Source organism: Pseudopodoces humilis, chromosome 15, assembly GCF_049639895.1.
Source record: "Pseudopodoces humilis isolate 2021_Gansu_Grassland_sample_001 chromosome 15, ASM4963989v1, whole genome shotgun sequence".
Taxonomy (NCBI): Eukaryota; Metazoa; Chordata; class Aves; order Passeriformes; family Paridae; genus Pseudopodoces; species Pseudopodoces humilis.
Genome location: NC_142214.1, coordinates 16,520,256 through 16,547,608, shown reverse-complemented (window position 1 = coordinate 16,547,608; position 27,353 = coordinate 16,520,256). Strand labels below are relative to the sequence as shown.

Below are 27,353 nucleotides of genomic sequence, written 5' to 3'. Positions count from 1 at the left end.
CCAATTTCAGTGAACTGTCACAAAGAGCAAAGTCTCAGAGACAGTTAAGCTGCTGGCTAAATGGACACAAAAGTCTGCTTCTGTACATGCTATTTTAGGAGGTTTCATCCAAAAATACAATGCTATATTAACATGCAACCCATCCTCATAGCAAAACCTACAGGGATTTAGGCTTAGCTCTACTGCTCACTAATTAATCATGGAAAGTGCTTAGCATTAATTGCTTGCACTGATTTCTGCACACACAGGGCACACCCAACACTGAGCCAGTCTCTGACATTACGTGTTGAGCATCAAAGAAATGAGCACACACACTGGTACACAGGAAACACCAAGAAGGGAATTTCTGTGCTAGAGCCCCAGCTAGATCACCAATAGAGAGTGCTCAGCTAAATCATTAAAACATGGCATTTAGTTATGCCAATTTTTCAGCTCTTTTCACAAACTTTCTGAGGCACACATAAAATCAAGTTATCCTTGTACACAACCATCTGTTTGGCAACTATAAGCACATCTTCACTGTCCTTCCCCTCCTACCTTTCCTCTCTTCCTGACAGTTTTAAAACTTCCAAACTAATTACTGAAATACATAAACCGCATTTTCTATTTGGGAGCATTTAGGAAAAAATTATAATGAATTCACTTTGTGCAAAAACCAACCATTCTTTGAACCAGCTTGCTTTGAGGTGATTTCTAATTTATGCCCAGAGCAGTTTCAAGAGAGAATTAAGTAAAGATACAGATCACAAACTGTTACAGGAAAAACACACCAAGTTTAGGAAAGGATGAGCAAATATTTACCAGAAAGCAGATAGATTAGCACTGGTTTTTAATCATCTGGCAAAAGTATCAAATCAACAGGCCTTTGCTATGGTCAGCAAAACATTCACACCCTGATTTATAGGATGCTTTTTAAGAGATTCCTGCAAATGGCAGGAAAATTATTAGATAAAAAGCAATCTGGAAACAGCAACATACAGAAACTAAATAAAATATTGAGTGAGCGAGAAAATCTATGTGATTACTGAGCACATAACCTTAAACACTGTACAATGCATATTTAGAGGGCTTACATGACACATGTCTCTTCCACATATCTCTTACAATACCTTGCCTGGTCGAAATTCTGGGAAGAGCTCTGTAACACTTGGCAACTGTTTGGTAGCATCTCGCTGCATGATTCCTGCAAGAGGAAGTGTGAGTTTGCCTTCCTTGGATTCTGCCTGCCTGGCTTCTTGAGGTTCCATCTCTGACTCAGAATCAGAGCTGCTGCTGAAATCCACCTTGTCAGAGGCAGCAGAGGAAGGAGCAATGATGGAGGGCAAAATGATACCGTCTCCATCTTCAGATACTACAATAGAACAAGCACCTCATAAACAAACAGGTCTCCTCCCTCTCCCCTAGCATAACCCCATAGTGCCACAATTACTGTTTCTACCAAGTTATGCAAAAATTAAGCCTGTGCAGGCATTCTAAGTACCATTCCGGTTTAACCTTTCATTTTATCCTAAGTGTTCCAGGAGAATTCCCCAGCCACGACTGAGAGGATGAGATAAAAAAGCAGTTTCATTGTCAATACAGGTATTTCAACAGTCACTGGAAATATAATACTTTACCCTAGATTTCAGGCAATTCTGTAACATCACAAACACTCACCTTCAGATGCTGCCTGCCGACCGAGTTTTGGTGACACGTGGTGCCGCAGAACTGCTACACAGCAGCGCTTGCTTCCTTCAGACATTCACATTGCCAGAGAGAAGAAGAAAGTCCTCACTCACCAGTGGCAGCTGCATCCTTTTCATCTTCTTTTTTTCCAGGTACTGGAGGTGGTGGTGGTGGTGGCATCAGCTTGGAATCAATGTCTTCACAGTCAGCATCGTAATCATCCTCATCTTCATCTAACCAGACAGGAGACAAGACGACGTGTTAAGCAGATAATAAAACAAAACCAGGCACCCTTTCCATTTATTGTCTCAAACCTGATGGCATAGACACCATTCTCATCTTGTAATTAGATGAAAACTCTTACCAGTTCAGCTTCCTGCACAAAGTCATTTGCAAGATGTAAATTTAAAAAACAGAGGGAAGGAAGGACGAAGAGAAACTGACAGAAAGATGACTGAAACACTTAAAATCTATGTGTGTGTATGTTTTCTGCTATGACCTCCTTTTATTCACAATTTGCCTATGTGTTTATGTATTCTGCAATCACATCCTTTCATGTGGTTTCTACAAGAACAGATAAACACAATACCATTTATTTGGTATTTGTAGAACAGATAAAGAAAATGTGGGTTAAAAAGTCCAAATCACCTTTATATCTCACTAACCACAGAAAGTCACCTGAAAGGTTAAGTGTAAGACACCTCTAAAGAACATGCCAAGATATAGCACTTACACCAGCAGCTACTAAGATGGAAAAGCTGCTTATTTTTGAAAGCATATTCTAGGCCAGACAGAGATACCTGGGACCAACAAAAGAACCAAGGGACCTTCTGCAGGAAGTATTCTTAAAATAAAAATAAAAAATAAATTCAAGATTAAAACAGGAGAGAGATACTAAGATTGAAGTGATTCCAATGAGGAACTGATTCCTTAAAAGAGGAAGACAGCAAGCAGTGGTTTCATCCAGTGAAGACAGTTTCACAAAAGCTGATACTGGGTTCTTGAAGCAAGGAGTGAAAAGGCACAATGCCCCAGAATACCTCCTACAGGCAGAGCTGCAGTGCTGATCCCCTTTACCTGGCCTTCGAGCTGGCTGCAGGCTGCCCATTGCCTGCTTGTACCGACGGCTCTCATCTTCTGCCACTTCAGTGATATCTGAATAATCAACAGCATCCTCTGTGCTCTTAACCCAGCCTAGGAAGAAAACAAAACTTAATCCTAATTTATGTTACATCAGACTTCACTAACTACTTACGAATCCTTTGCTATGCTTCCTTTATTTTAAAGAAGAAAACTATCTAATTAACATCACCCACCAGAGTACTTTTCCCCTCATTCTAATCAAAATCTCTCATGGCTCTGAACTTCCTCTAAAAGACTGGTAAACAACCAACTTTAGCACAAGGAACACCTATCACTTATTCACTTCAAGTTCAACAAGTTCAGAAAGAGATATTATACTGTGTGCAAAGTAGGCTTCTTTAATACAAACACAGACTAAACTTATTTATGAAGGTGGAGAAACAAGAAAAAATATTTATAAAGAATTAAAGGGAACAAATGCAAAACTGACAGGAGCTACTGTAGGATTCTGTTTGGCAAGGTGGAGAAGGCCTTTGACAGGGGGCCCCTTACCAGGGAACACCACGATATTCCCTGCAGACCCGGGTGCATTTTGTTCTCCCCAGCTAGAGCTGTGACCCTGCAGCCCCTCTGCTACCCAAGCACCGCTATCCCAGCTATGCCAAACCTTCCTCGTCCAGGTGCGCTCCCTCGCTCTCGGCGCTCTCCTCCTCGCTGGCGGTGATCTCGGTGATGAGGTTGCCCAGCCCCAGCACGCCCAGCCCGGCCAGGTGCTTCTTGGATTCCTGGGGAGACCAGAGCTGGGAGGCTCCGAGCGCCGGGCCGGGCCGAGCCCCTCAGGCTCCTGCTGGGTCCTGCCCCAGAGCCCGCCCGAGCATCCCCCGGGACACCTCAGGACATCCCGAGCACCTCGGTACATCCGGGTTCACCCCAGCAGAGCTCAGGATATGCCGCTACAACCCGGCACATCCCGGTACATCCCGGGTCACCCTGGCTTCACCCCGGTACAGCCCAGGTGACCCCAAGCGCTCCGCTTCACGCCCGTCCCTCCGCCCGCGGTGCCTTCCCGGAGCGACACGGCCCTACCTTGTCGAGGACGCTATCCCCTTCCAGCTGCCCCGCCTCATTGATGTTGCCGAAGAGGAAGCCTGCTAGGGAGAAGGGCTCGGCGCGGCCGCCATCCGCCTCCTCCTCGCTCTCCGAGTCCGACATCGCTGCACGGACACCGAGAGCGGGCCGGAAGCGGCGGCAGGAGCGGTGGCGGGAGCGGCCCCGGGAGCGGCGCCCGCCCACAGCGCCCCCGCGCGGCCCCGCCCCGCGGCGCAGCAAAGGAAGCGCAGACGCTCCGCCCTTCCCAAAAATTCCTTTATTGCCTCGAGCAACCGGGTCTGGCTTTCCACAGGAAAGAGCTGCCTTCAGCACAGGTGCGGTACAAACGGCAGGGCGAGTTAATGCGACAGCCAGAGAGATGAGGAAAGGTTTATTACAATGTAATTATGCATAATTTATAAAAAAAAAAAAAAAAAAAAAAAAAAGGAAAAAAATACTTTAAAACTGTTAGATGTAATACAAATTATTTTATAGCATAAAATCAAGTTGCCAGTGTATGTATCAGTACCACACTTCAGAGTCTTGGGCTCCCACTGCTGATGAGTGGTCCTTTCTGCCCACCCAGGGGGTTGGGACCCCCCTGAGATCCATCCACTTCTCGGGGTCAGCCCAAGCAGCACCAAGGTTTCTACAGAGTGAGGTTTAGCACCCGGAGACAAAGCACAGGAAGGTTCTTCTAGTTTAAATTTCATAGAAACAGCTACAGCTGTAAACGGAAGAAATCACTTCCACATCTAAGAACACCTCATGGATATCCTTTGGACACACAATTCCTGAACTGTTCAGCTTCAGCTGTCTTAAAAAAAAAACAAAAACAAGTAGTTCAGAAATCATTCACAAAGCAAAGGTTAAAATCTGTGTCTTCACAGTGAGTCTCTTCTGTGAATTAAAACATACACATTGCATCTCTATTCAGTAACAAACCGAAGGACCTGGAAACCCACACTGATTATTCTGACCTCCCAAAACAAGACAAAATCCAGCCATGGGATTATGTGAAATCTGTATTTGTCAACTGCCCACAGAAGAAAAATAAAGCATGGGAGAAACAGAACTGATTGTAAACTGAAGCACTGGACTACTTACAATAAAAGGCACCAAGAATTCCAGGGAGGGGAAAAGGAAGGAGGATCACAAAAGGAGAATGCCCAGTGAATGGAAAAGCTCACTGGATTTGTCCTGAAGCTTACCCTCATAAAAAGCAGAGGCTGGAGGAAAGCAGCTACTAGCCAGGACTTTTACTCCTGCCAGAGAGTGACAGAAATACAAAGCATTTAAATAACCAGGTTCTCCAAAATGAGTAAAAAGTCTTTGATGGTTCAAAGTTCCCCCTGCTCATTTTCATCACTATCATGTTATTCTCCTCAGCACTGTTGTGCAATCCATTTACTAACTAATCTAAGTGGGGATAAGGTGTTCTGGCATAATGTAATCAACAGTGTAACTAAATCAAATAAATTGATTAAGCAGTTGAATTTTATCTCGCTATACTCTCTTCCAGTTCACTCCAGGATGGCTGCTTGAGACTACAGAAATGGAGGAGTTGTGCAATAATACTTGCTCACAAGATTTCTTCTCCACAAAATCGTTGTAATTCAGTTAGGAATAACCACAAAAAGATGCAGGATTAAAAGATTTCAGTATGTAAAAAAAGTAAAAACTTTTAAAAACAGTAGTAGCTTCAGTACAAAACTGCAAATACATGTAAAAAAAAAAAGTAGACTTTTAATTTCAGGCACCTCTTAAGACTAGTTCAAACATATCACAGACTTTTAAAAGTACATTTCTGAATAAAGCAAAGGTTATGGGCTTGCACCGGGGTCAGTTGATTTAGGTCTGACCAGCATTAAAACAAACCATGTGCACTGGCTTAAATAAATACATTTTAAACATGATAAAGTCTATTTACTCAGTTACTGAAATTTACCTACAGAAAATAATCTTGAATTACAAGGCACGGAGTTAATTGCTGCCTGCAAGTCCAGCCCACACTAAAGGCCTACAGCTAAAGCAAAGGCAGAACGTGGTAAGTAGAGGTTATCTCAGTGAATTCTCTACACCCTCACAGCCTTCAGGGCAGGAACCACATCTGGAACAGCACTTCCTCTGCAAGTGCAAGAGACACAAAGACACTCTAGGCAATGGCACTTGGTGAAGAAAAACGTGCAGAGTCTGTAGGCTTCTGCAAATATCCTGCAGAATGGGTGTTTTTGTACTGCCTGTGCTCAGCGTTTGGAACTCTGTGTTGGTTCATTAACCACAGGTACCAGTACTTGGATTAATTGCAATTTATAATCTCTGGGTTGCAATTTGCTAAAGCAGCACCAAAATGAGCACGTTTCAGATTAAAAAAACTGCAGTTAGTGTCAGCATCAGTTACACCAGCTGAAGAAAGGCACATCCTCTTCAAATAGTGGAATTAGGGCATAAATACCAACATTTCTATCCAAAAAGTGGAATTAGGGCACAAATGCAAATGTTTCTATCCACCTGGTATTTTTGCCAGCATCACATAAAACAAGGTCAAATTAACACAAGATCCCTAAAAACCTTGTTGATATATTTTCTGTTATCTTGCTAAAATGAGGCACTTTTTTCTCTGACCAGAGTATACACCAGTGCAGTTTTGCATGTGTGGGAATCACAAGAAAAAGCAAGTTCTGAATGACCAATTGAGAATGCAGCCAGACAAAGACAGCACTGTCAACTTCAGACAACAAAGCCCAGTCCAGCACCAGTGGTTTCACACAAAGTATCTTTGAAGCATGCTGCTTTCATACCACGGAGCTGGAAGGTTGAGTCTAAGGAAGGGCTCATGCGCTCACTCCTCAGCTGGTCCCGGAACCACACATAAAGAACAGTGCACATCCTGAAAATAAAAGCCAGCTGCCACTTACTAGAGCTGCTAAAGAAGGTTAAAAAGTATGTAAATAGAATTTCAGTTAAAAAGAGTTTATAATAGCTGAGCATCCAAGAGAGGAAAAAACCGCCCAGGTAATCCTATCCAGTGACTGGCTAACCATTACAGACTGAACTGAAAACAGGAAGAAGCACGGGTTCCTGTAAACAGAACCTCCAAATTTTCTCACAGAAAAACAAAGAAGGAATTTGCCATAAAAATCTCAGATGTTGGCCCCAAGAATGTTAGGAACTGAAGCAATTAATTCCTCAAGAGCAAACAGGCTGCTGTCAAGTCTCTGGGATTCATCAAAGGGATTACACTGAAAATCTCATTTTGAGAAGTGTCATCCCAAATACCTCAGTCAGCCTGAGAAGGTAACTGTTAAAACTTTATTCTCAGGGTGCTAAGTCTCTTTGGACAGTGAAATAAAATCTCAGTTTAGAAGATTATGGAAGACTTGAATCTAAACTACTCTTCCACTTCTCCACCTCAAAACTATGAAAATCACTCATTTGAGTGAGTCATCATTATTTTAAGTTCCTTACATAAGGAGAAATCAGCTCCTGCTTCTATTAATAAATCATTGCAGGTATTATCTTGGTCTTGCTCATTGCATTAACCATGCCTAATGCTAACTCTTCATACAGTCAATCACAGTTCACTGTAAGGTGAATCTCAGTAATAGTTCAGGCATTTTTGCAAGTAAACAAATTGTTTTCAAGCTTTAAATTGACAAAACTGGACAGCCAGACTTCTGTTTGTAAAACAAATTCAATCAGTAAATAAAGGATGGGAAAAGCAGAAGCTACACTTAAAGCAAAATTATATCAGAATTTATGCTTTTCAGCAAATCTAGTAACTGATGGCTATCTAGTAAAGAAGTAGCTTCAAAGAGGTCTCCTCTTTTATTTTCCTCCATTAAAATAATCAAGTGATCCCTGGAGAAGCTGGAGACTGGAACTTCAGAAATAAAGTAGGTATTTGACCTCTCAATTGGAAAAAAAAAACCTGTTCTGTTTCAGTTTCCCTGAAGCAGTAAGACTGCAAGAATATTCATTGTATAAACCATTTCTGCTTAGAGCTGTTAGTGCAAGATGCAAATCTTCAATTTAACTCGTTAAAAAGCCCTCCAAGATTCTAGTCAACTTCCAACATGCATCAACCAAGGCAACTACAATAAGACACATTTTCTTGTGTTCTTCTTTGTCACAGGATACAGAACTGCACGGACAGCTTCAGCAAACACCTCCCGAACACCCTCCTGATTCAATGCCGAGCACTCCAAATATTTGACTGCTCCAATTTGTTTAGCCAGTGAAGTCCCCTGCTGCGGGGTAGTGGGAGCCAAGCTCTGCTCTTTTAACTTTTTAACCGTTTCCAGGTCACTTCTCAAGTCTCTCTTCGTGCCCACTAAAAGGATGGGGACATTTGGACAGTGGTGAGAAACTTCAGGGTGCCATTTGTGCCTCACATTTGCATAGGAAGAGGGGCTGCCAATGGAGAAACAGATGATGAAGACATTAGTTTGGGGATAGGAGAGCGTGCGCAGGCGGTCGTACTCCTCCTGGCCTGCAGTGTCCCAGAGGTTCAGGCTGACTGTCCGGCCATCCACGGTCATCTGGGCACTGTAGTTGTCAAACACAGTAGGGATGTACTCTTCTGGGAAGGCATTGGTGGTGTAGCTGATGAGGAGACAAGTTTTTCCCACTGCACCATCTCCGACAACCACGCACTTTATAGTCTGCATTCTTTACCCAGAAACAAATTCCTGCACAAAGCAAGAAGAGAGGAGTTAGGCCAAGCATGCTCAGTGGTGGTCACTGTAAAGATAAGCTTTAGCAAGTGTTTTTAATATAGCTGAGGATTTCTTATCACATTCAGTGTCTCAAACCACTCTGAAGAGCTCGAGGCTAGAAAGACAATAGTGAAATGGAGATGCAATGAGTGGAGAGCTAAGTGACAATTGGCTGCATTCCAACCATGTAAGTACAAATTAGCCAAATTCCCACAATCTTGCCTTACTGCCAGACTGTTTCCCACAGGCAAAAGGACAAGTCCTTAGAGGCACCTGCAAGTGGAAAGGGATTGTGACCCAGTAACAAGATACTTTGTCATTTGTAGGTTCACATATCCACCTCTGTACACACACACACACACACACACACACACACACACTCTCCAACACTCACACTTGCCTACCCAGGCTGCTACCTAAACAGTTTACCACAAAGAAAGGTCCAAAAGTTATATAAAAAACCAAGATATTAATTTCTGGGCTGGACTGCTACTGCTTATAATAATAATTCACTATACTCAGATCAATCAGTCCTGAATAAACTACATTATTTACAGGACACCAAATAAAACGTTCAGAAAGCAGCACATTCAAGAAAAGCTGTTATTTGAAATCTAACTAGCCATAGTAATCCAGATTAAAATCCATAAAGAATTTTTCTAAAGAAGCCAAGAACAGATTACTCTCACTAATCACTGACAGAACAAGCAGGACTTAATAGGCTTGAGTTACTTTGTGTCCTCTAAATAATGAGCATGAGAAAAATACACACCCTAAAAGATCAGCAGTCAAACAGCTTTCCTGGGGAATTGTTACTCAGGAGATTCTTGAGACTTAGAGGTTTTCCATATCCCTTTCCTGAGATGTGAAGACTAGGTTTGACAATCAAACTGATACAGTCTAAAACACAATTAATTTTAAACTTTCATCACATGAACAGTAAGAAGTTTTAAAATAGCAGGGAACTAACTACAAGCAGTCATTTGTTGTACATTTCTTGTGTGCTGGAGCTTCCACTGCTAGCCTGGACAAGAAGGAACTTGCACCTGCCTCCTCACCCAAATGCCTTTGAGGTACTATCAGTAATCCTCAACCCGCAACCAGCAGAAAATACCCTGCTTCAAACAGAAGAGAATACTGGGAAGAACTTTTGAGCAGAGCCTGTTATGATAGAACACTGGGTAAAGGCTTTAAACTAGGAAAAGATTGATTTAGACTAGATATAAGGTAGAAGTTATTTACAATGAGGGTGGTGAAACACTGGCACAGGTTGCCCAGAGAAACTGTGGCTGCCCCATCCCTGGAAACATTGAAGGCCAGGCTGGATGGGGCCCTGAGCAGCCTGACCTCATTGAAGATGTCCCCACTCACTGCAAGGTGGTTGAACCAGATGACTTCCAAAGGTTCCTTCCAACCTTAACTATTTTGATTGCATATTCCAGAAAGATCTCAGCTCTAACACCATCAAAGTATCAAAGGGAATACAGAACTTCAAGACCATCCAAGCAAATCAATAATTCATTTCCATTTAAGCCTCAGCTTTGTCCTTTTAGATGAAGTCTTTATCTGCATCCCCATTCTCATTGGGAGCACATGATTCTTCTGAACTAAGTGAAAACAGGCTACCTGAAGCTTTGGCACAAAGCTGCATCAGGCAGCTGGAGTGACACTGACTACTCACCACAACACACAGTGCTTAAGGAAGTATCAATGTGTGTACACAGATACTACAGAAACCCCCAGTGGCCACACAGGGTGGGAAGGAATCACCTTATGCTCTTTGTGCTGCCAAAGCCTGGCTGGAGCATACATGGCAGGTTTTAAAGCCCATTCCTACACTTACATCAAACCCTGAAGTACCAGAACCTGCTGTGCCAGAAACCTTGGTGGTAACCACCACTGCTTCCAGAGGAAAGGTTTTTGTCCCAAATGAACCATCTGTGCAACAGACAATTCATTTTGACCAGTCAGTAATAAGTGACATCACAGAGATGACAGAGCTAAATCAGCAACAAAAGTCTCATGAAGAACAAGATGATACACAAAGCCTTTTATATGCCCAACCCCTAGCTTCTAAAATAAACAAATTGCAAACACTTGTAAACAGATCTCTCTTTAAAACCCAAACAAGCTCCCCCAAGGACTTAAATCTCTTTGTACTTCTGTCCAGAGCTCTGCACAGAGTGACAGGGTATCCCCAAAGTGCACCCCAGCCTGCACATGACACGGCTGAGGATCATCACACCAGCACTGTCAGGCAACACAGCTTCCCAAAGGGAAAAATTCCAAAGCCACCTGTATCCCAGACCATCAGCAGCTAACACAATCTGATTCAAAATGTCTAATGAAACTGTGTTACCCAAAGATTACTTTGTTGGTGTTTTATTTAAGAGGTCATTAGAGATTTCAATTTGGAAATCGCTAATAAAGTAACAAAAAAAGCCTGAAACATGAAAGCTCTTTTCATGATACTAATACCTTGAATTACCTCACTAAAACTCGGATTCTAGAAGAGCAACAATTGCAATGGGAAATAATTCCATGCAAACCTGCCAAAGCATTGGGCAAAGTATTAACTACACAAACATGCTAAAGAGCTTGTAGGCTTTTAAGTAAGATTCTCTGAAGGGCCCCTTTAAAGGAGGTTGCCTAAGCTGAAAGGAATCGTGTGTGGCATATGCAATACAGAAAAACAAACACACACCAGGATAAACATTCTTTGTATTGAAACACAAAATTTAGATAAATTAATCATAAAATAAAAAGTAGAAAGAAGCTACTTGATTCCAGAAAACTATGTTGTGAGCAAGGGTAGTTTGGTTAAAGATTTATATATGGAAGACAAAGAGTCACAACCAAGCAAACTAATATTACCTGCATCAGGTCTTTTCTATTAAATCCATATACTTAATAATGTACTTAATACTCATAATGTATGAAGATCTCTAATTGTTGTCTAGTAAATAATTTGCCTACAATAAAACTCTCATAAGATAGTAAAAAGCTGGGGTTCAAATTTGCATGGAAAATTCCAATTTCTTAAGCAGCCTTGAAATTGGCACTGCATGCTATCTAAATATAAATATACATTGAAAAAAAAAAACTCATACTCCAAAAACAAAATTACCAACAAATATTACCAAGAGTAGGAAAATTAGTTTAGGGTTTGTTTGGGATTTTTTTTTTGTGACCTTCAAAAGAATTTTTGGGGAAACTTTAGAAAGAAAAACTCCACATACAACAACAAACAAGAACTGAAAGAGAGAAAAATACAGATTAACACGTCGACACATTAAAAAAAAAGCAATTTAGAAACAGAAAGCTGGGCACAAGCTTCAAAGCCAAGTTGAAAGGTTACGCAGCAAGAAAAACAAGTGAATGGAAAATCCAAAGAAGTGAGAGGTAATCTGGGTTCCTTAGTCCTTGCATAGAAAGGGCTTTTATTACAGGTAAGGTTCAAGCAGCTATAGTAGAATTGAAATAATTTTCAAATTAAATATTTTTTTTTAAATGAAAAAAAAAAAAGAAGAGAAAGAAAGAAAGTAAGGACGAAAAAACAAAAAAAACAACACCAAAGCACTCCACACAGAAGTGTTGTGCAAAAACAGTTCTTTCTATCTTGTCCATCAATGACTTTGAATTTGAAAACTGGCATTCCCTGCTTGGGTCAGTTTTCTTTTCAGAAGATGCTGCTGAGTCTGACTTCACTGCCTGCACACCTGGCACTTCCTCTGGAATGTGCAAGATTTCAATCAACATGTCAAGACATCATCTGAAGAGCTGCTCCTGTTCTGACCTAATTAAGCATTTTCTGGTATCATTAACATGGACAGTTTGCTCTCCAGATGAACATTTGCTGGGGAAATTCACTTCTTGGAACGCACACACAGAGTAACTTCACATCGCATCAAAATTTTTTTGTGGTAAAGAAACAACTAGATCTTCCCTTCAATATTCCTGAAGGGAAGCTCCCTGTCTGCTGAAAGGAGAATACAGCGACAGAGAACAGAGACAAAACAGGAACCTGGATTCTTTTGTAGTTTTCTAGATTTATGCTTTTTATACTTCCTACACTTCTAAAACCTCTTTGCAGAACTACTTCTTAGCAGGACATGCCTACATACCTCTGCCTTTGCTCTTTTAACATCAGATGCCTCTTTGTTAGGTGGATTTTAGCATGGATATTGCTCTTTGATAAACTCCCTCTCACTGAGTTTGTCAGCTCTTCCTCCTCCTCCCTTCTCTTTACAGTTTAGATAGGGCCCCATTTTGGCCAAAACTGAGCAGAAAACTCTCTAGGAGTTGAGCTGAAACCAGCTGTACTGACCTGTGTCATTCTGCTCAGCCATCACATTTCATCAAGCCCTCGCTGTTTTGGAGAACCAGATCCTGCTTTACCAGGGGCAGGCAGAAGTTAAGAAATCTGAACAATTTAATTGCTCATCTTTCAGTAACAAAAATCAGAGGCAATTCACCCTGTCTGCCTTGAAACATGAAGTCAGGCAGGAACTTTCAACAAAGAACTGGGTGGATAGGGCCATTCTAAATATATCACACTATCCTCACCCATGCAAAGGAGTTAATTCACATGTACAGCTTACCCACCAGGCCTAGCAGGGAAGAGAAAGGAGCTCTCAGCAATTTAATCAAGACTCTGTTACTATCCCACAACAGCTCAGCTTACTCGCCATTGTTTTAGGCAAGTGCCAAGGGGATGGAGAAGTGCCAGGCTTTCAGAATGCATGCCAAGAAAGAGCAGAAAAAGTTAAATAGGAGACCTCATCCCTCATATCCTTCAGCAATGAATGACCTACTTGGACTTCTCAGTGCCTCTCAAAGTTTTCACACCACTTTCTGTCCTGCCATTTACCTGCAAGAGAAACAGAACTGCAACAGTCTGAGTGGCTGAAAAGAGGGGAAAAAAATCCACAAGGGAAGGCAGACTTCAGCAGCACAGCAGGAACTGTGCAGTCCACCACCCAGGCTCCACATGAACAACAGAACTGAGGAAGCTTGCTCTCTCCCGAGTTCCTTGCCTATAATTTCAGTTCCCAAGCACATAACAGGAGTGCAATTCTTGCTGGTTGTTCCTTCAGTGCCAATGCTAGAAAGGCCTTCATGCCTTTCGACACAAGAAATTGTTTCTAGGAAATAAAAGAAACCCCTCAAAACCTTCCAAATATTTTAAAAACCTCTACCTCTGTCAAATCAGGCTGAAATTGGTTTATTGATTTAAAGATTTATTTTTTTTTTGAAACGGACATAAGCAGTATTTCTTAGGAAACTACAGTGAAAATGAAGTCCTCTGCATGAGGTATTTGGGCAACTCAGCTACACAAACCTCTTACTACAGGCACTCATACTCCAAATTTTATAGCACAGCAATGATATTAGTGACCAAACATCAAACACTTTAAATTCTATGAATCCAAGATATTGGATGGATAATTAATGTTTCCAAAGGGCATTACCTCATGAGACAGATGCACAGCTGATGAAATAACACTGTGACAAGGTGCAGCTGCACAGCCCACAGGAACTAAAACCCAAGACTTCAGCAGATATCCAGATCCCCAGTGATGAACACAACACACATCCTGCCATAATCAAAAGGTGCAGAGCACTAAACTTGGATCTTCCTCCTGCAACCACCATGCAGAGGCATGGATGAATCAAGACAGGGAGGGACCCTTCACAGTTTATTTGAACACAAGTGACCCTCTGATGGTGTAAGAACAGGGCTGCAAGGTGCTGTGCCCACCCACTAACTCACCTCCTGGGCAATACAAGCAACTTGCACAGGTCCTGGGGAGTCACAGTCAGTTCATAAAATGTTAATAACCATGTCCTTCCCACCTCCCACAGATTCTGACAAAGCCTTAGTTGCTACTGTTGGCTAAAACAAACAAACAAACAGTACCTCAGACATAAGGTTTTGTGCAGAGGTGTTTTAAACACGTTGCAGGATAAATGGCAAATCCAGTTTAAGCATTCTTGATTCCTGTTGGAGGCAAAAGGAAAAATAGAAAACTGTTAGTATGTCTTCCTATCATCTTTTGTTACCTGGCATTTGCTGGCACTCTCAGTTGTAAAAAAGCCACTGTTGCACACGAAGGGCAATGTCACACCAGGAAAATCTAAGCTTCTTTCTATGAGAAAATAAAACCCCTCCACATTTTCATTGCATTGCATGTCTCTGATTCTTCCTCCTCCACCCCTAAATTTCACTGTTGGGGGGCGGGGGGGGGAGATTTAATAAAAAATAAAAACACAAACAAGAATAAACAAAGAAAGATCCAAACAAAACCCAACCAAAAACAAAACTGAAACAAAATCAAATAAAAACCCCAAATGAAAACAGAAAACCCCAAAACAGAGAAACCAAAACAAACAAACAAAACCAAACAAAAATGCACTTGCTCAATCAATACCAGTTTTTTCAAAGAGTTTTGGTATGACTAAGACAGGAGCTAATGCATGCACTCAGTGTGTATTTTATCATGGGTTGTGTACTACAATACGGGAACAATTGCCAAGTCTTATTTGCATCAAGTATTGCAATTCTAAAATGTGAGCAAAAGTTACCAGAGTCAAGGAGTCTCTCAGAAGTTCATCAGATTTACAGATACAGGCATGTAAAGTAAAAAAGATACTCCCTGTAAAGGTACAAATCTTTACACTGACACCAGATTGTGTGAAAATTCTTTGGACCCTGAAAGAATCACAGACTCACCACATAAGCAAATCAAACCACATGTTCAGTTTCCTCCTACTAATTGCAAACCACGTATTTTATTGTTTTTCCAAGATCACTGCAAAGTTCCTTCTACAAATAATATATAAAAGCTTTTTAAAATGGAAATGTTAACCTAAAATACATCTCACAATCTTAAGTTCCATGCAGAAAAACCACTGTGCTGGTGAACAGTGGCAAACTGGCTCCAAAGTATGCCTGCAAGTGATGTATTTTACATCTTACACGGAAGAGAACATGAGCTTTTTAAAAATCAAAAAATGAGCTTGGGGCAAAGAGCTAATGATGCTGCCACAAGAAGTACTGCACCCCTGCCCAGGATGCACATTGCAAGTGTAAGGTATGCCTAAAGAACATTTACATTAAAGCATTCAAAGCTTTTTTATAACTCAGAGTAATTATGGTGGGAATCACAAGTGTTTATAAAGCATAAACAGATAATGATTACTCACTGTTTCCTGAAAAAAAAAAAAAATAACAAAAAACAACCAAACAAGACCAGAGAACAACACAGGGGGTAAAAAAGCAGAAAGAGAGAAGTTCAGAACAAATAAAAAGCAGCATTGCTTTGGGTTTGAGGTTAAGCAGGAACTCAGTGCAGGTTGTCATAAAACTGAAATTTCACGGCACTGCAGAAGAGAACCACTGAGCTGATGAAGGGGAGCTCCGTGGCAGCTGCTAAACGAGACACTACCGGCACCCCTCACCTTGCACTTCTCCCCCTGAGACAGCACTTTGCCAGTTTCTGGAGATATATAAATCCAACCCTCCGATCCTCACGTGTCCCTCACTCTCAGCAGCGTAGCAAGAGACCTTTCCACAGGCTCTCACCCTCATCCTATGCCAACTTTTTATGACACTCGCTGGGAGCAGAGGTCGCCTCAAATTTGTCGCGGTGCTCCTGATCAGGGTTCGCGTTACAACAACCCGGCCCACCCTTGGCTCGCTGCGGAAGGGGAGAAAGCGCGACCTGCCCCGTCCCTGGGCAGAGAAAGGCTCGTTCCAAACCCTTCCCCAGCATCCCCGGGCCCCCGAGCAGCACACTGACCTTCGCACGCACCGCCCAGTGCAGAAGCCGGGGCGCGCATCCCACTTCCCGAGACCCTGCGGACACGAAGGGGCCAGCACGCCACGCGGCTGAGGAGCCCCCGGTACTCCCGGGCTGCCTGCTCTGCCCCGGAACCGCCCGCGTCCCGGCGGGACAGGTGCCGCCACAGCCCGCCCCGGGCCGGGTCCCGCGGCGCCCGGGCCGGCAGAGGCCGCGGGCCGCGCCCCGCTGTCAGCGCGGGTGGCGGGGCCGGCCGTGGAGGATGTTCCGGCACGGCCGGGCGGGAACAGACGCGGCCACGCGCGGGGCCCGCCGGGGGCCGCTCCCCCGCCGCCCGCCGGGCCCGCCGCTCTCCCGCCCGCCCCGCCGGGCTCTCCGGGCCCCGCCGCTCCCCCGCCCGCCCCGGCGCCGCCGCCCCGCGCTCACCTCCGGCGCGGCCCCGCGCCCGCCGCTCCCCGCGCGCCCTCGCCCCGGCCGCGCCCCCCGCCCGCCGCGCGCACGCGCCCTCCGCGCCGCCGCTCCCCGAGGGGCCGCCAGGGGGCGCCGCCGCGGGCGCGGCCGGGGTGGGCGGAACGGAACGGAGCGGAATGGAACGGAACGGAGCGGAATGGAATGGAACGGAGCGGAATGGAACGGAGCGGAGCATCCCCTCGGGCCCGGCCCCGGGCTGCAGCCGCGCTGTACTGCTCCGATACAGCCCCGCCGTCCGCCCCACTATGATCCCGCTGATGCTAAATGCGTCATTTTGTAATTATGCGTTGTCCGAATAGATCTTGAGCGAGGGGTGGTTGGTCTGGATTTGGATGGTTTCTTAGTAGAGTCACTTCAATATCCATGAGCAGAAATACGCACGCGTGTCTGTGTGCACAGCCACAAACATGTAACATGTATCTTTAATAAGGACAAATATATCCTTAATAAAGATAACACTAGCAAAAGGAAAGAAGGGCCAAACTGAGTGATTGCTTTTGCTTTCTCTGCATAAGACTGTCCAATTAAAAGGCTCCGTGGCAGAAGATTGCTGGGTTTTTCACGTGGGTGAATGCTCCGGTGCATGGCGTGCGCCGCCCTCCGCCCCCGTTCCCAGCGCAGCTCCCGCGGAGTTCCCCCGCCCCCGCAGCCCCCGCCTGGCCCGGCACGCGTTCGGCATCGCCCGCTGCTCCCCCGGGCGCTCTCACGCCCCTAAGGGGCTTTGCAGAGGAGGCCACGGCTCCGCTGTAACTGCCGGCGACCGGCGACAGTGCCGGTGACATTCCCGTGTCCGCGGTCACCACATCTCCCAGGGACCTACAGGGCCCGGCTTCCCCAGCGCCGGGCGACAGAGAGGGCAGGAGCTTACACTCAGCTCAGCCCGGGGCTCAGCACCCTCAGAAGCGGCAAGGAAGGCTGTGTCCAGCCCCAGAAATGCCAGGGTCAGGGAAGGTGCTGGGCCCTGAACACTCAGTCCCCAGGAACACCGAAGGTGCGGGCACGGGGACTCCTCCTGTCGTCCTGCCCCAGCCAGGCACAAAGGAGGAAGTGACAGAAGACAGGGTTTGGCCCGCTGATGTTTCTTAAGCACCCGTCACGGATTTCAGAGGACAACCTTTGCTCTGGGTGTTTATTAATTGTCCCTTCTGACCCGGAAAAAGGCCATGATGGAGCCTGCACACGAGTCTGGACTACATCTGCTCTTCTGGAGCTGATGCCAAGGTGCCCAGCAGCTCAGGAGCCAGCAGTGCTCAGCTGCTGAAGCATTTGACCATCAGTTACTCGGTGTTATCATCTCCGGTGTTCCCATCTCCAGCTCTTCATCTTCTTCCTCGGACCAGCTCAAGCTGTCATCAGAGTCCTCATTCTGCACAGCCCCAGGCTCCTCTGTGTTTGCAGCTTCCTTCTCTTGCTCACCACAGGACTGCAACTTGCTTTGGGGGAGCTCCAGCCTGGCCCAGGAGCCAGGGCTGGCTTTGCAAAGTGTGATCTCCACCTTGGCTGGGACCATGCTCACAAAGCTCTTCTCTACGTCAATGGTCTAGAGAGAGGGAAAGGCACAGTGAGCCGGGCAGGGGAGGGCAGGCAGCACTGCCCAGCCTTCTTTCCCCTTACTGGAAAAGCCCTGCCAGAGGAGAAATGTCCTGCTGTGCCAGGAGAAGCTTGGGCTGCAGCTGAGCTGAGCTTCACCTTGTTATGTCTCAGCAGCACCACAGTGCTCCTGCAGAGCTCAGGGAGCTCAGCTTGCCTCAGCCACACACGCAGCTGCGGCACAGCCTCTCCCAGCAGCGAGCTGTGCTGAGACACAGCCATACCCACACCTGTCAGCCCTCTGCTGCCTGCAGGCACAGGCAGCACGCACCAGAAATACAGACAAGAAATCCACATGCAAATTCCAGAGCCTCACTGCTGCTCCCCAGCCAGCAAGCAGCTGAAAAATCAGCTCAGCCCGTGGCCTGCCTGCAACTCACAGCAGGATTGTGCAGGAGACAGGGACCTGCTGGGCCAAAGAACATTTGAAGCAGCCTGGGACCAAACCCAGAACACCAGAACACCTATAGGGCTGGCAGTGACCTCCAGCTCTGACCTTAGCCCTGGATCAATCAGTGCAGCCACCTCAGCCTCCTCACAACCCTAAGGCATTTCCCAGCAGAGATGGCCATAAATGCCTGTATCTGGGCAACCCAGCCCAGGACGAAAACCTCAGGCTGCCTCACAGAAATGCAGCCCAGCCCCATGCAGACTGCTGGAACAGGGAAATCAAAGCAAACAGGATCTTACCCCCCAGAGCTCCAGTTCTGCCTGGAAAATCTTATCCCCTTCAAAGATGACATGAGCCTCAAGCTGAAAGATCAAAATTATCTGAGAGGGTAGCATAGCATTGCCAGAGCTCTTCCCCCAGACAGTGCAGCTGCCTTTCAACACCATATTGCATCCCACATCCAGGCTCCAGTATAATGGTCTGGTGATCCCCTCAGCACCTGGCAACATTTCACCCCTTTCAGAGCATGACAGGTTCACCTGTGACACAGCTCAGGCGGTTCAAGGCCAGCAAATCCACCCATTGGAGCTGAAAGCCAGAGCTGCTGGGCAGATGCAGCAGTGGAGCCACCGGGCTCTCAACGTGGGGATAGCAGGTTTACAGTGCCAGCCCTGCTTGTAGCAACAGGCCACCAAAGAGCACCACAGGCACCCAGCTGGCTCCTGGGGCTGCAAACTCAGGTGGGTCATGAGGAGAGTGCACACCCCACCCCACTCACCACGGTGCGATTGGCCTTCACGCTGCTGAGGGCAGGCAGGGGGTTCTTGGCATAGACCGTCACCACCACCTGGCCGCTGGTTTGGTGCCAGTCCTGCCGGCACAGCACCGCCTTCTTGTCCTGCCGAGGAGAGGAACCCATCACAGCCCAGCTGGGGCTCAGGCACCGCTCAGACAGAGGGGACACCAGAGGATGCTGCCTTGCACATCTCCTTTGAGATGCTTAGTTCAGGTTGGCACCAGCTAAGCAAGAGCAAACCCTGCCTTTTGCACAGGTTTTTTAGGGGAAATGGCTCATGCAAAGGTGAGCAGCCCCTGCCACGTTGTCTGTCCCGTGCAACATGGGACATCTGTGCTGTGCTTGGGGTTGCTCCAGGACACTCTAAGATCAGAGACATCTCCTAGCTCCAGAGTCACTCTGCTATGCCCAAGCTCCTAAGTGCTGTGCACAGTCAGGAAACAGCCTGGAGGGCAATGCAGGGGCTGTTACTGGACATGGATCATGGCACCATGCTACACTTGGGAGTCAGATGAGCCCCAACTGGCCATGTTTCACTTTGCCCACCTTGTCAGCACCACAGGCACTGACAGGCCTGTGTCCCCAGCAGGCTCATTTCTGACCATCACAATGAGACAAACACCCTGCAGCCCTCCACACTGCCAGCCAAAGAAATGCTCCAGGAGGAGTCCTGGCCCTAGACTTAGGTGACAATTAGCATAAAACATCTGCATCACAATGTCACAGTTCCCTCACTGCAGCCTCCTTTACATTCAGGATATGTTTTCTGTTCCAGAGCAAAGAGATTGGACTCAGAGAAGGTTGCTGGGAGCAGTGCTGACTCAGAGGAACACAGTGAACTTTCAGGGTTATCCTGGGCTGCTTTGGTGCAACTTTCCCAGCTCAAGCCTGTTTCCAGTCAAGAACTTTCCTGGGGTGTTGAGAATTGGGATCTTGTCCCCACTGTCCTGCCACAACACCATGTTGGTATGTGGATGACATTCCTCCTGAGAAGCAGCTGCAGAAGGAAAGCTTCATTAAAGCCAAATTCAGTTATCTGCAATCATCTGTCAAAGCCTTTGGGGTTTTTTTGTAGGACATTTCCTGTGCTCAGCCACCCGTCTCTATGTGGCAGCCTGTGCTGTGTCCAGGGCCAGGTCCTGCCTCATTCAGCTTTCTATTGCACATCTGCCCACTGGGTGTGAGAGCTGACATATCCTATGAGTTCAGAACAACATCTTAAAGGGCAGATGTGTGAAGATTAGGCATTCAAACCCTATGCAGTCATCTGTTGGCAGTTACGAATTTTAAGACAATTAAATGCAGAGCAAGGGAAGGAGCGCTCTCAAATGCCAATAATGCAAATCACTCACATGAGGTGCCTCTGCTGAGAGCCCCCTTACCTTCTTTTCCGTCCAGCAGTGACACCCACGGCTGCAGCCTGGCTGCTCCATGAAGGCGCTGAAGTCTGTGGTTTTGATTCCACAGCAGCTCCAGTACTTCATCCTGAGGAGAGCAGGGTGACCTTAGTGGGGCCATCAGCAGGAGAGGGGACCACAGCAGGGTGGGGCGGGAGAGGGGCTCATTATCAAGAGCTTCCCCTGCCCACCTGTCCCCTTGCAGGGTGTCACCCACAACTGCTGTGGCCACACAGCCTTGTCATGCAGCATTTTCAGCTCGTGGCAGGGTCAGTTTGGTCTCTCATAAAGGATTGTTTCTTACCCCTCATGGAAGACAGGAACACCAGGATGAAATGTACAAACCTCTGTGTTACTCTCTGGGCCCTGGTAAATCTGTGGAGAAAGAAGCAAAGTTCTATATGTGTCTCTGGCACAGGACGAAGTGGCACAGGTGTCCACTCATCAATGCCCGTCCATGTAGAGGGCACAGAACAATGCCCAACATCACCCTTTTGCAGGCCCAGCATTTGTGAAGACTCGCTCTGGGACCATGCTCAGCCAGCAGCCCAGCACTCGTCCCTGCTCCCTGCTGGCAGGGCAGCCACCCTGACCTTGCCAGGACCACAGTGCCACCCTGTCAGCAGCCCTTCCGTACCCTTCTATAAAACAGCCTGCTCCCAGCCCAGGGCTTGGCAGCACAAGGACAGTGAGCAAGTTTAGACACCACAGAAACTCACTCTGAGGTGCAAGAGGTCATTTGTCGCTCCTGTCCTTTCCCCTCCTTTCCAGAGCATGTCAGTCTTATGTCCTCATCTACCTTCTGCCTTTTTCTCCCTGCTCCCTTGCTGCTGCTTTCCAAGCAGGCTATGCCTGCCACAGCTCAATCCCTCCCACTCATCCTCCAGGCAGTGCTCCACAAGGCAAGAGAGAAATTGAGCTGTGCTGCATTAGCTCAATGCAGGTGGGAATCAATCCACATGCATTTTGTCTACATGTCCAATCCTGAACATGTGCTGTATTTCACTGCAAGCAATCAGCAGCAGTGAAACACAAATGTACCACCAATCTGGAAGCCTCTTGCAGGAAAGTGGTTGGGAGATGACTGAGGTGGCTGCTCCCAGGGCAGGATGAGAATATGGAGCAGGTGGGCACTGCCACCTTCCACCTGTGTGGTACCTGCCCTGAACCTGGACCACGTGATGCTCCTGGCCACAAGGCACAGGCTGGGTAAAGATGGGACCCTGCCAGGTACTCACCGCCTTGCAGGCTGCATTCTTGCAGGTGGTGTCAGCTCTCACCTGGGCAGCCTCCTCGCCTGCAAGAGCAACACAACTTCACCCAGGACACACAATGCCCATGCCTGCCCCCAGATTCCAGCCCTGCCCCCTGCCAGCTCCCCAGCTGAGCGCAGACCATCCCAATGTGCCTCCAAGACACAATTTCAGCTGAACATGCAGCATTCACTGACTGCATTGAGCCTGTTGTGCAGGTGATGAACTTGCCACGTGCAACCCCGGTTCCATCCATCAGCTCGTACCTGTACAACTGCTCTTGAGCATCTTGTCCTCAGAGGTCATGTTCAGTTTCTCCAGTGCCTGCTCCAGAGACCTGGATACTTTAATTGGCAGCAGCTGTCTTGGCTCATTGGAGCTGGGAAACAGCAGCAGCAAAGGCCAAGTGGGTTTTTCTGCGATTTACGTGTCATTTCCTCTTCTGAGAGAAGAGCAGGGCAGGACACACACAGAAGTGACACAGCAGGGCAAGAGTGTTAGCTGAGCCTGTCTCACCTTGGTCTTTCCCGCAGCATCTTCTCAGCTGATTTTGGTCCTTGGACAATGAGCTCCTTCACTGGTTTGGCCTTTGGTTCATCTGAGATCTTCCCTTGGCTGGAAGGCTCAGGGGGCTTCTCCTTGCTATGAAACCCCTTTGTGCATCCCTGAGCAGCAGAGACAAGCCTGATGACTATTTTGTCCTCCTCAACCTGGTGGCTGTTCCCAAACCCTGTGAGTTCCAGTGATGTGATGGCTCAGTGTCCTGCAGAGATGGGTTCTGACCTTGCACTTTGGGAGCAGCACCCTTGCTTGGAGGGGCCTTGGAAGTAGATAGCAAATCCCTGGCTAGCAGGGCAAAAGGAACCTCCCTGACACAGGACAGAGATGGGACAGGACTGGGCAGGGGCCAGAAGGGAAGGATGGAGGAACAGTGGGTGCATTTGGGCTGACAGGTCAGCTCACCTTTATGGAGAGGAACTCAGAGAAGTCTGTTGTGCGTTTCTTGCAGCAAGACCAGCCCTAGACACCAGGACATGACAGGCTGGTCAGGCGTGGGCAATCCTGGTGGGCACAAAGTCACTCCCCACAGCTGCAGCCCCAGCTCCTGCCCCACTCACCTTCAGGGCATCGTGGAAGATGGGGACACCTGGGTGATACAAGCAGGAATCTGAAAAGGGAAAATCGGGGAAAAAGCTTTCAGGAGAAGCAATCCTGCCCACGAGCCACCTGCGGCAGCCAGCCGCTCCAGAGCCAGCTCCTGCCATATGGGCTGCCTGTGCTGGGCTTGGCAACTCGGCAGCCTAGGCCACACTCTGGGAAAGCAGAACACAATTCCCATTCCCTCCGGTGCAAGGCACACAAATTCACTCACCCTCAGCGTTGTGCTCGGGATCAAACCTCTGCCCGCAGCCCTTGTTGTAGCACAGCAATGCCATAGTTCAGGCGTATTCGCAGTGTCCTTCACTCCTTCCACGGAGATCGCATCAGTCTTATCCCTGCCCGGGATCCCTCCTCTGCGTCCCCTCCGCCTGCAGCCCAGGCGCCGGGAGGTGGCTTTGCCTGTCTTTGGAGGCAGCTGTGGGAGGTGGCTGGTAACCGGAGACCGGGCTAAAGATGGACAGGGCAGCTGATGGGGCTTGGCGCCTGTGATATCTGCACAGGAATTTCTGTGCTGGCCCTGTGCCCAGCAGAGGGAATGGGCACGGCAGGGTGGCCCCGCGCCCGGGGCGTGCAGAGGTCCTGTCCCAGTGCCTGCCATCCTCCCAGCCAGCATCCATCACGGAGGCATCGGCATCACCCCAGCGCTCACACACACCAACCACGCTCAGAGAGCCCCAAAACTGGAGGGAAGAGAATTCACAGAGTCACAGGGCAAAACTGGTGCTAATCTCCCCCAGCCCCGGAAGGCACAACCACCTGCTAAACAGAGGCACCAACAGATCAAGGCTGTGAGTGCGGCCAAGACATCTTTTGATGCTGTTTTTTGTGCAGCCCAGGAGTAACAAGTGGTCAAGGGAAGGTTCTTGGCCAGATGAGAAGTAGGACACAGTGATTACATGGGTGATTATGATTAGATTTATGGCTAATACAGTTTTAAAATATTACCAATGCAGTATCTAAACAACAATTACATCTGTTACAAAATATGGTATATTGAGGAATGGTCCCTCTCATTGAGTCACAAGCTTCAGTGAGACCCACTCACTTTCTAAACCTCTCTGGGAAATCTCAGTGCGGTTCAGTCCAGTTAGTCTCAGATTTGGTTACAGTCTTTGTCTAAAGAATTATAATATTCACAGGTTTGGCTAGAAACATACAGATTTACAGTCTTTGACCCCGCAGAATTCACAATTATAAAGCCACAAGGCAACTTTGGAGCTGCTTTAGAATTTTATCTCTGTATTTGACCAGACATTACAGTTTTTCTCTACTCCTCCAAAAGTGAGTATTCTGTGTGTTCCTTGCATTCTGGCTGGACATACCCTGGAGGTGTCCCCAAGAGGGGCAGGAATAACCAACACCACTCAGAAAGCTGCCTGTGACCTTGGGAGAGCAGTTTGCATGGTTGGCCCAGACTCCAGCAGCATTTCATACCCTTTTGCAGGTCGATGTGCACCACAGTCAATCACAAACAGCTCAGCTCCCCCTGTCTCTGGAATACATTAATCATGCAAGCATTCAGTGAGTTCCTCCTGCAAAGCCTGCCTGGTATTTTCCTCTTATCTTAGGACAAACCACATTGCCCAGCAGAGATTGTGGAAAGGGAGAGGGAAAGATGCACAGAGATTCAGACCTGACTATCTTCCCTTGTCATCATATCAAGGATGAAAATTGTTCCCTGGAAGACCTTTGTAATCACAGAGAAATGCAAAATATTATTTGGGTCCCCTATACACAGAGGGGGTTTGCTCAGACCCCCTGTTCCCCTTCTGGGACCTAAGAGTTTTCCTCTATGCACAGGAAACCCTCCTGAGATCAAAGGTTTTACTTAGTTCTTCTCTAAGTGTATAAATCAAATATTTTCTTTGTGCTGTTCCTGTTTGCAGGGACAGCTGTTTCCTGGGTGCTGCCCTGATCTCCAGGAGCACCTGGGGACCATTTCTGTTCAGGAACTGGGGTTGATATAAGTCCTTGGCACTATCAGACAGTACAAAGAACAAGTCCTGCAGGCAGAGGATGCCCAGGGAGTCTGCTCAGGACGTGAGCCCACAGGGTCTGCCATAGCTGATGCAACCCTAACCCCCGTCCTACAATGTTTGTTTAACCTACTTAATCCCTCTACAAAGCCTGAAGAATTTTCTGTTAACCCAAGGAGATCTCCAGAGTTCAGAGCTAGGGTGAACTGTTGCCAGAATTCTGGAGCTTATCAGGGAGAAGATCCCAGATTATTTCACACTGTCCTGCTACTTCACCTCCAGCTCAGCTCTGCCACCCCCCACCTTGAGATGCCCCAGCCAGCAGCAACATCATGCTGTTCCTTGTCAGCTCCTTAGCAAGGAGCCAGCCCTGCTGCAGGGGAGGACATGTATCTCTGTCACACCTCTTTATGCCTGGGTCATCTGTGTACAAACCTGCATCCACCAAAAAGCTGGGAAAGAAACGGAGGGCAGTGGGGAACTTGCCACATCAGCATAAACCATGTGGCTTCAAAGCACTATACTGCCTCAGGTCACAACTGACCCAACAGTCCCAAAGGTGGGTAAAAAAGTGCTGCTGGCATCCAGAGCCTCTGCTTAGGTGAGAAAGACCACTGGGAGCTGGGCAGAGGCCTGTGATGGGGGAATTTGCTGTTCTGGGGGCTGAGCAGAGCTATAGTGTTTCAGATCTCCCTGTTCTTTCCATGAGCTGTCAGCAAGGCTGCAGCTGTCACCGACCCTGTGCCAGTGAGAATATGGAGCTCAGGTTACCCTGCACACCTCAGAGGAAGCACCAACAGGATGATGTGGCTGACACACATTGCAGAGATAAACAGCAGGTACCCCACGGGGACTGTGGCTGAGGCAACTCTGCACCTGAGACAGGAATCAAGCTCCCAGCTGCCAATTAAAAATAGACCCTGTTTGCTTTATGTACACTTAATTTTATACACAGCAGATCAAAAAATGAAGTAGAAAAACTGTAATAAATTATTCTCAAACCCAGCTTAATGTGTTCGCCCTTGAACAATCAGGGTCAGTGTAAAACAGCCCTGCAAGGTCCTGGGGAGAACACACTGAACACCTCCAGGGAAACAAACCCAGCTCACCCCTGACCCTTCAGTCATTCAGGGTGCCCTATGGAGCTGGGGTAAGAGCAAGACACTGCATTTCTAAAGCACAGAGTAATTTCTCCATACAAAAGGCTTGTTAAGTGAAAGGATATCCCTGAAAAACACATTACTGCTATGTATGCAGCAGGCAGGATTAATGTTTTATTTATTTGGGCAATAAAATCTTTCTCAAAAGAACATGTGTTGAGCAATTCTGCCTGGCCAATCTTCAGATAGCACTGCTAAGGAATTATGTACCACCTGTCCAAGGGGTCTGCACTGCCAGAAAACTACCAGAAAAGGGGGCATGGGCAACCTCTCCATTCAAGACAACTGTTTTTCTGTAGCTTGAGTTATTACAGACACTTCTGTCTCATTGGACAATTAGAACCTCAAACTGGAACCAGCCACACAGCTAATAAGGATTTCCTCCCTGTAGTTCAGTGTCTTGCTCCAGAGATAATTCCTTGGACCTGAGTTGCTCCTTTAGGAGTTGATTCACTCTGATGCTCACTCTGAAGGCACACACAATAGTCCTCGTCAAAAAGTACACTTTAGTCTTCAGTTGGAACCAGTCCAAATAGAAGAGTTCAATCTACTCCTAAGGCTCAATTGTGTGTCACTAGCTGGCATCCTGAATCCAAATCTGCTGGCTGAAATACCCTGAACTGGCACTGAGTGTGGGGTTTTAGCAGTTTTCCTTTTGAGGGTCCTGTTGCCTTTATAGCAAGGTCACTGTGAGTGCAGGGCAAAGCACGCAAACTGTAGTGAGGGGAAGTGCCCCAAAACCAGTGCTGTGCCTGGCTGTGCTCCTTGCTTTCTTACATCTGGCACCCAAGTGATGACCAA

The 27,353-nt window shown here is 47.0% G+C and overlaps 3 protein-coding genes across 17 annotated transcripts in view; all 3 read right to left on the bottom strand.

Moving 5' to 3' along the window:
• TAF1 (TATA-box binding protein associated factor 1) overlaps window positions 1-3,973 on the bottom strand; it is a 29,339-nt gene extending 25,366 nt beyond the window's left edge. For 2 of the 3 annotated variants that reach the window (XM_088062580.1, XM_088062581.1), the window contains exons 1-5: window positions 3,835-3,973; window positions 3,416-3,533; window positions 2,743-2,859; window positions 1,779-1,898; window positions 1,110-1,351 (exon numbers count right to left, since the gene is read on the bottom strand). In XM_088062580.1, the coding sequence (XP_087918706.1) occupies window positions 1,110-1,351; window positions 1,779-1,898; window positions 2,743-2,859; window positions 3,416-3,533; window positions 3,835-3,960 (723 nt within the window). In that variant the 5' untranslated portion in view covers window positions 3,961-3,973. The remainder of the gene's footprint in view (window positions 1-1,109; window positions 1,352-1,778; window positions 1,899-2,742; window positions 2,860-3,415; window positions 3,534-3,834) is intronic. The other variant, XM_014256506.2, reaches the window with a different exon arrangement.
• A 136-nt stretch (window positions 3,974-4,109) lies between these two features.
• LOC102113451 (rho-related GTP-binding protein RhoG-like) lies at window positions 4,110-16,843 on the bottom strand. Of its 11 annotated transcripts, XR_015773851.1 has the most exons (6): window positions 16,784-16,843; window positions 14,476-14,556; window positions 8,232-8,528; window positions 6,639-6,727; window positions 5,049-5,102; window positions 4,110-4,654 (listed from the first exon to the last, which is right to left on the bottom strand). XR_015773851.1 is itself a non-coding variant. In XM_088062600.1 (5 exons), the coding sequence occupies exons 3-4, from the start codon at window positions 8,505-8,507 to the stop codon at window positions 6,680-6,682; spliced, it is 324 nt and encodes a 107-aa protein (XP_087918726.1). In that variant the 5' UTR covers window positions 8,508-8,528; window positions 14,476-14,556; window positions 16,784-16,843; the 3' UTR covers window positions 4,110-4,654; window positions 6,639-6,679. The 11 variants fall into 11 exon arrangements, 9 of the variants coding, with proteins under 9 accessions (XP_087918726.1, XP_087918727.1, XP_087918723.1 ...); XM_088062600.1 differs by lacking the exon at window positions 5,049-5,102; XM_088062601.1 differs by lacking the exon at window positions 6,639-6,727.
• Window positions 16,844-17,943: 1,100 nt separating this feature from the next.
• On the bottom strand, window positions 17,944-23,821 carry ITGB1BP2 (integrin subunit beta 1 binding protein 2). 3 transcript variants are annotated; one of them, XM_005527520.3, is made up of 11 exons: window positions 23,628-23,820; window positions 23,374-23,423; window positions 23,219-23,275; window positions 22,772-22,920; window positions 22,522-22,634; window positions 22,241-22,299; window positions 21,307-21,377; window positions 20,988-21,090; window positions 19,588-19,707; window positions 19,109-19,171; window positions 17,944-18,368 (listed from the first exon to the last, which is right to left on the bottom strand). In XM_005527520.3, exons 1-11 carry the CDS (start codon window positions 23,689-23,691, stop codon window positions 18,102-18,104), a joined length of 1,116 nt encoding a protein of 371 aa, XP_005527577.2. In that variant the 5' UTR covers window positions 23,692-23,820; the 3' UTR covers window positions 17,944-18,101. The 3 variants fall into 3 exon arrangements, with proteins under 3 accessions (XP_005527577.2, XP_014111945.2, XP_014111946.2); XM_014256470.2 differs by lacking the exon at window positions 19,109-19,171; XM_014256471.2 differs by lacking the exons at window positions 19,109-19,171; window positions 19,588-19,707 and having other exon boundaries at window positions 23,628-23,821.
• Window positions 23,822-27,353: the final 3,532 nt, after the last annotated feature.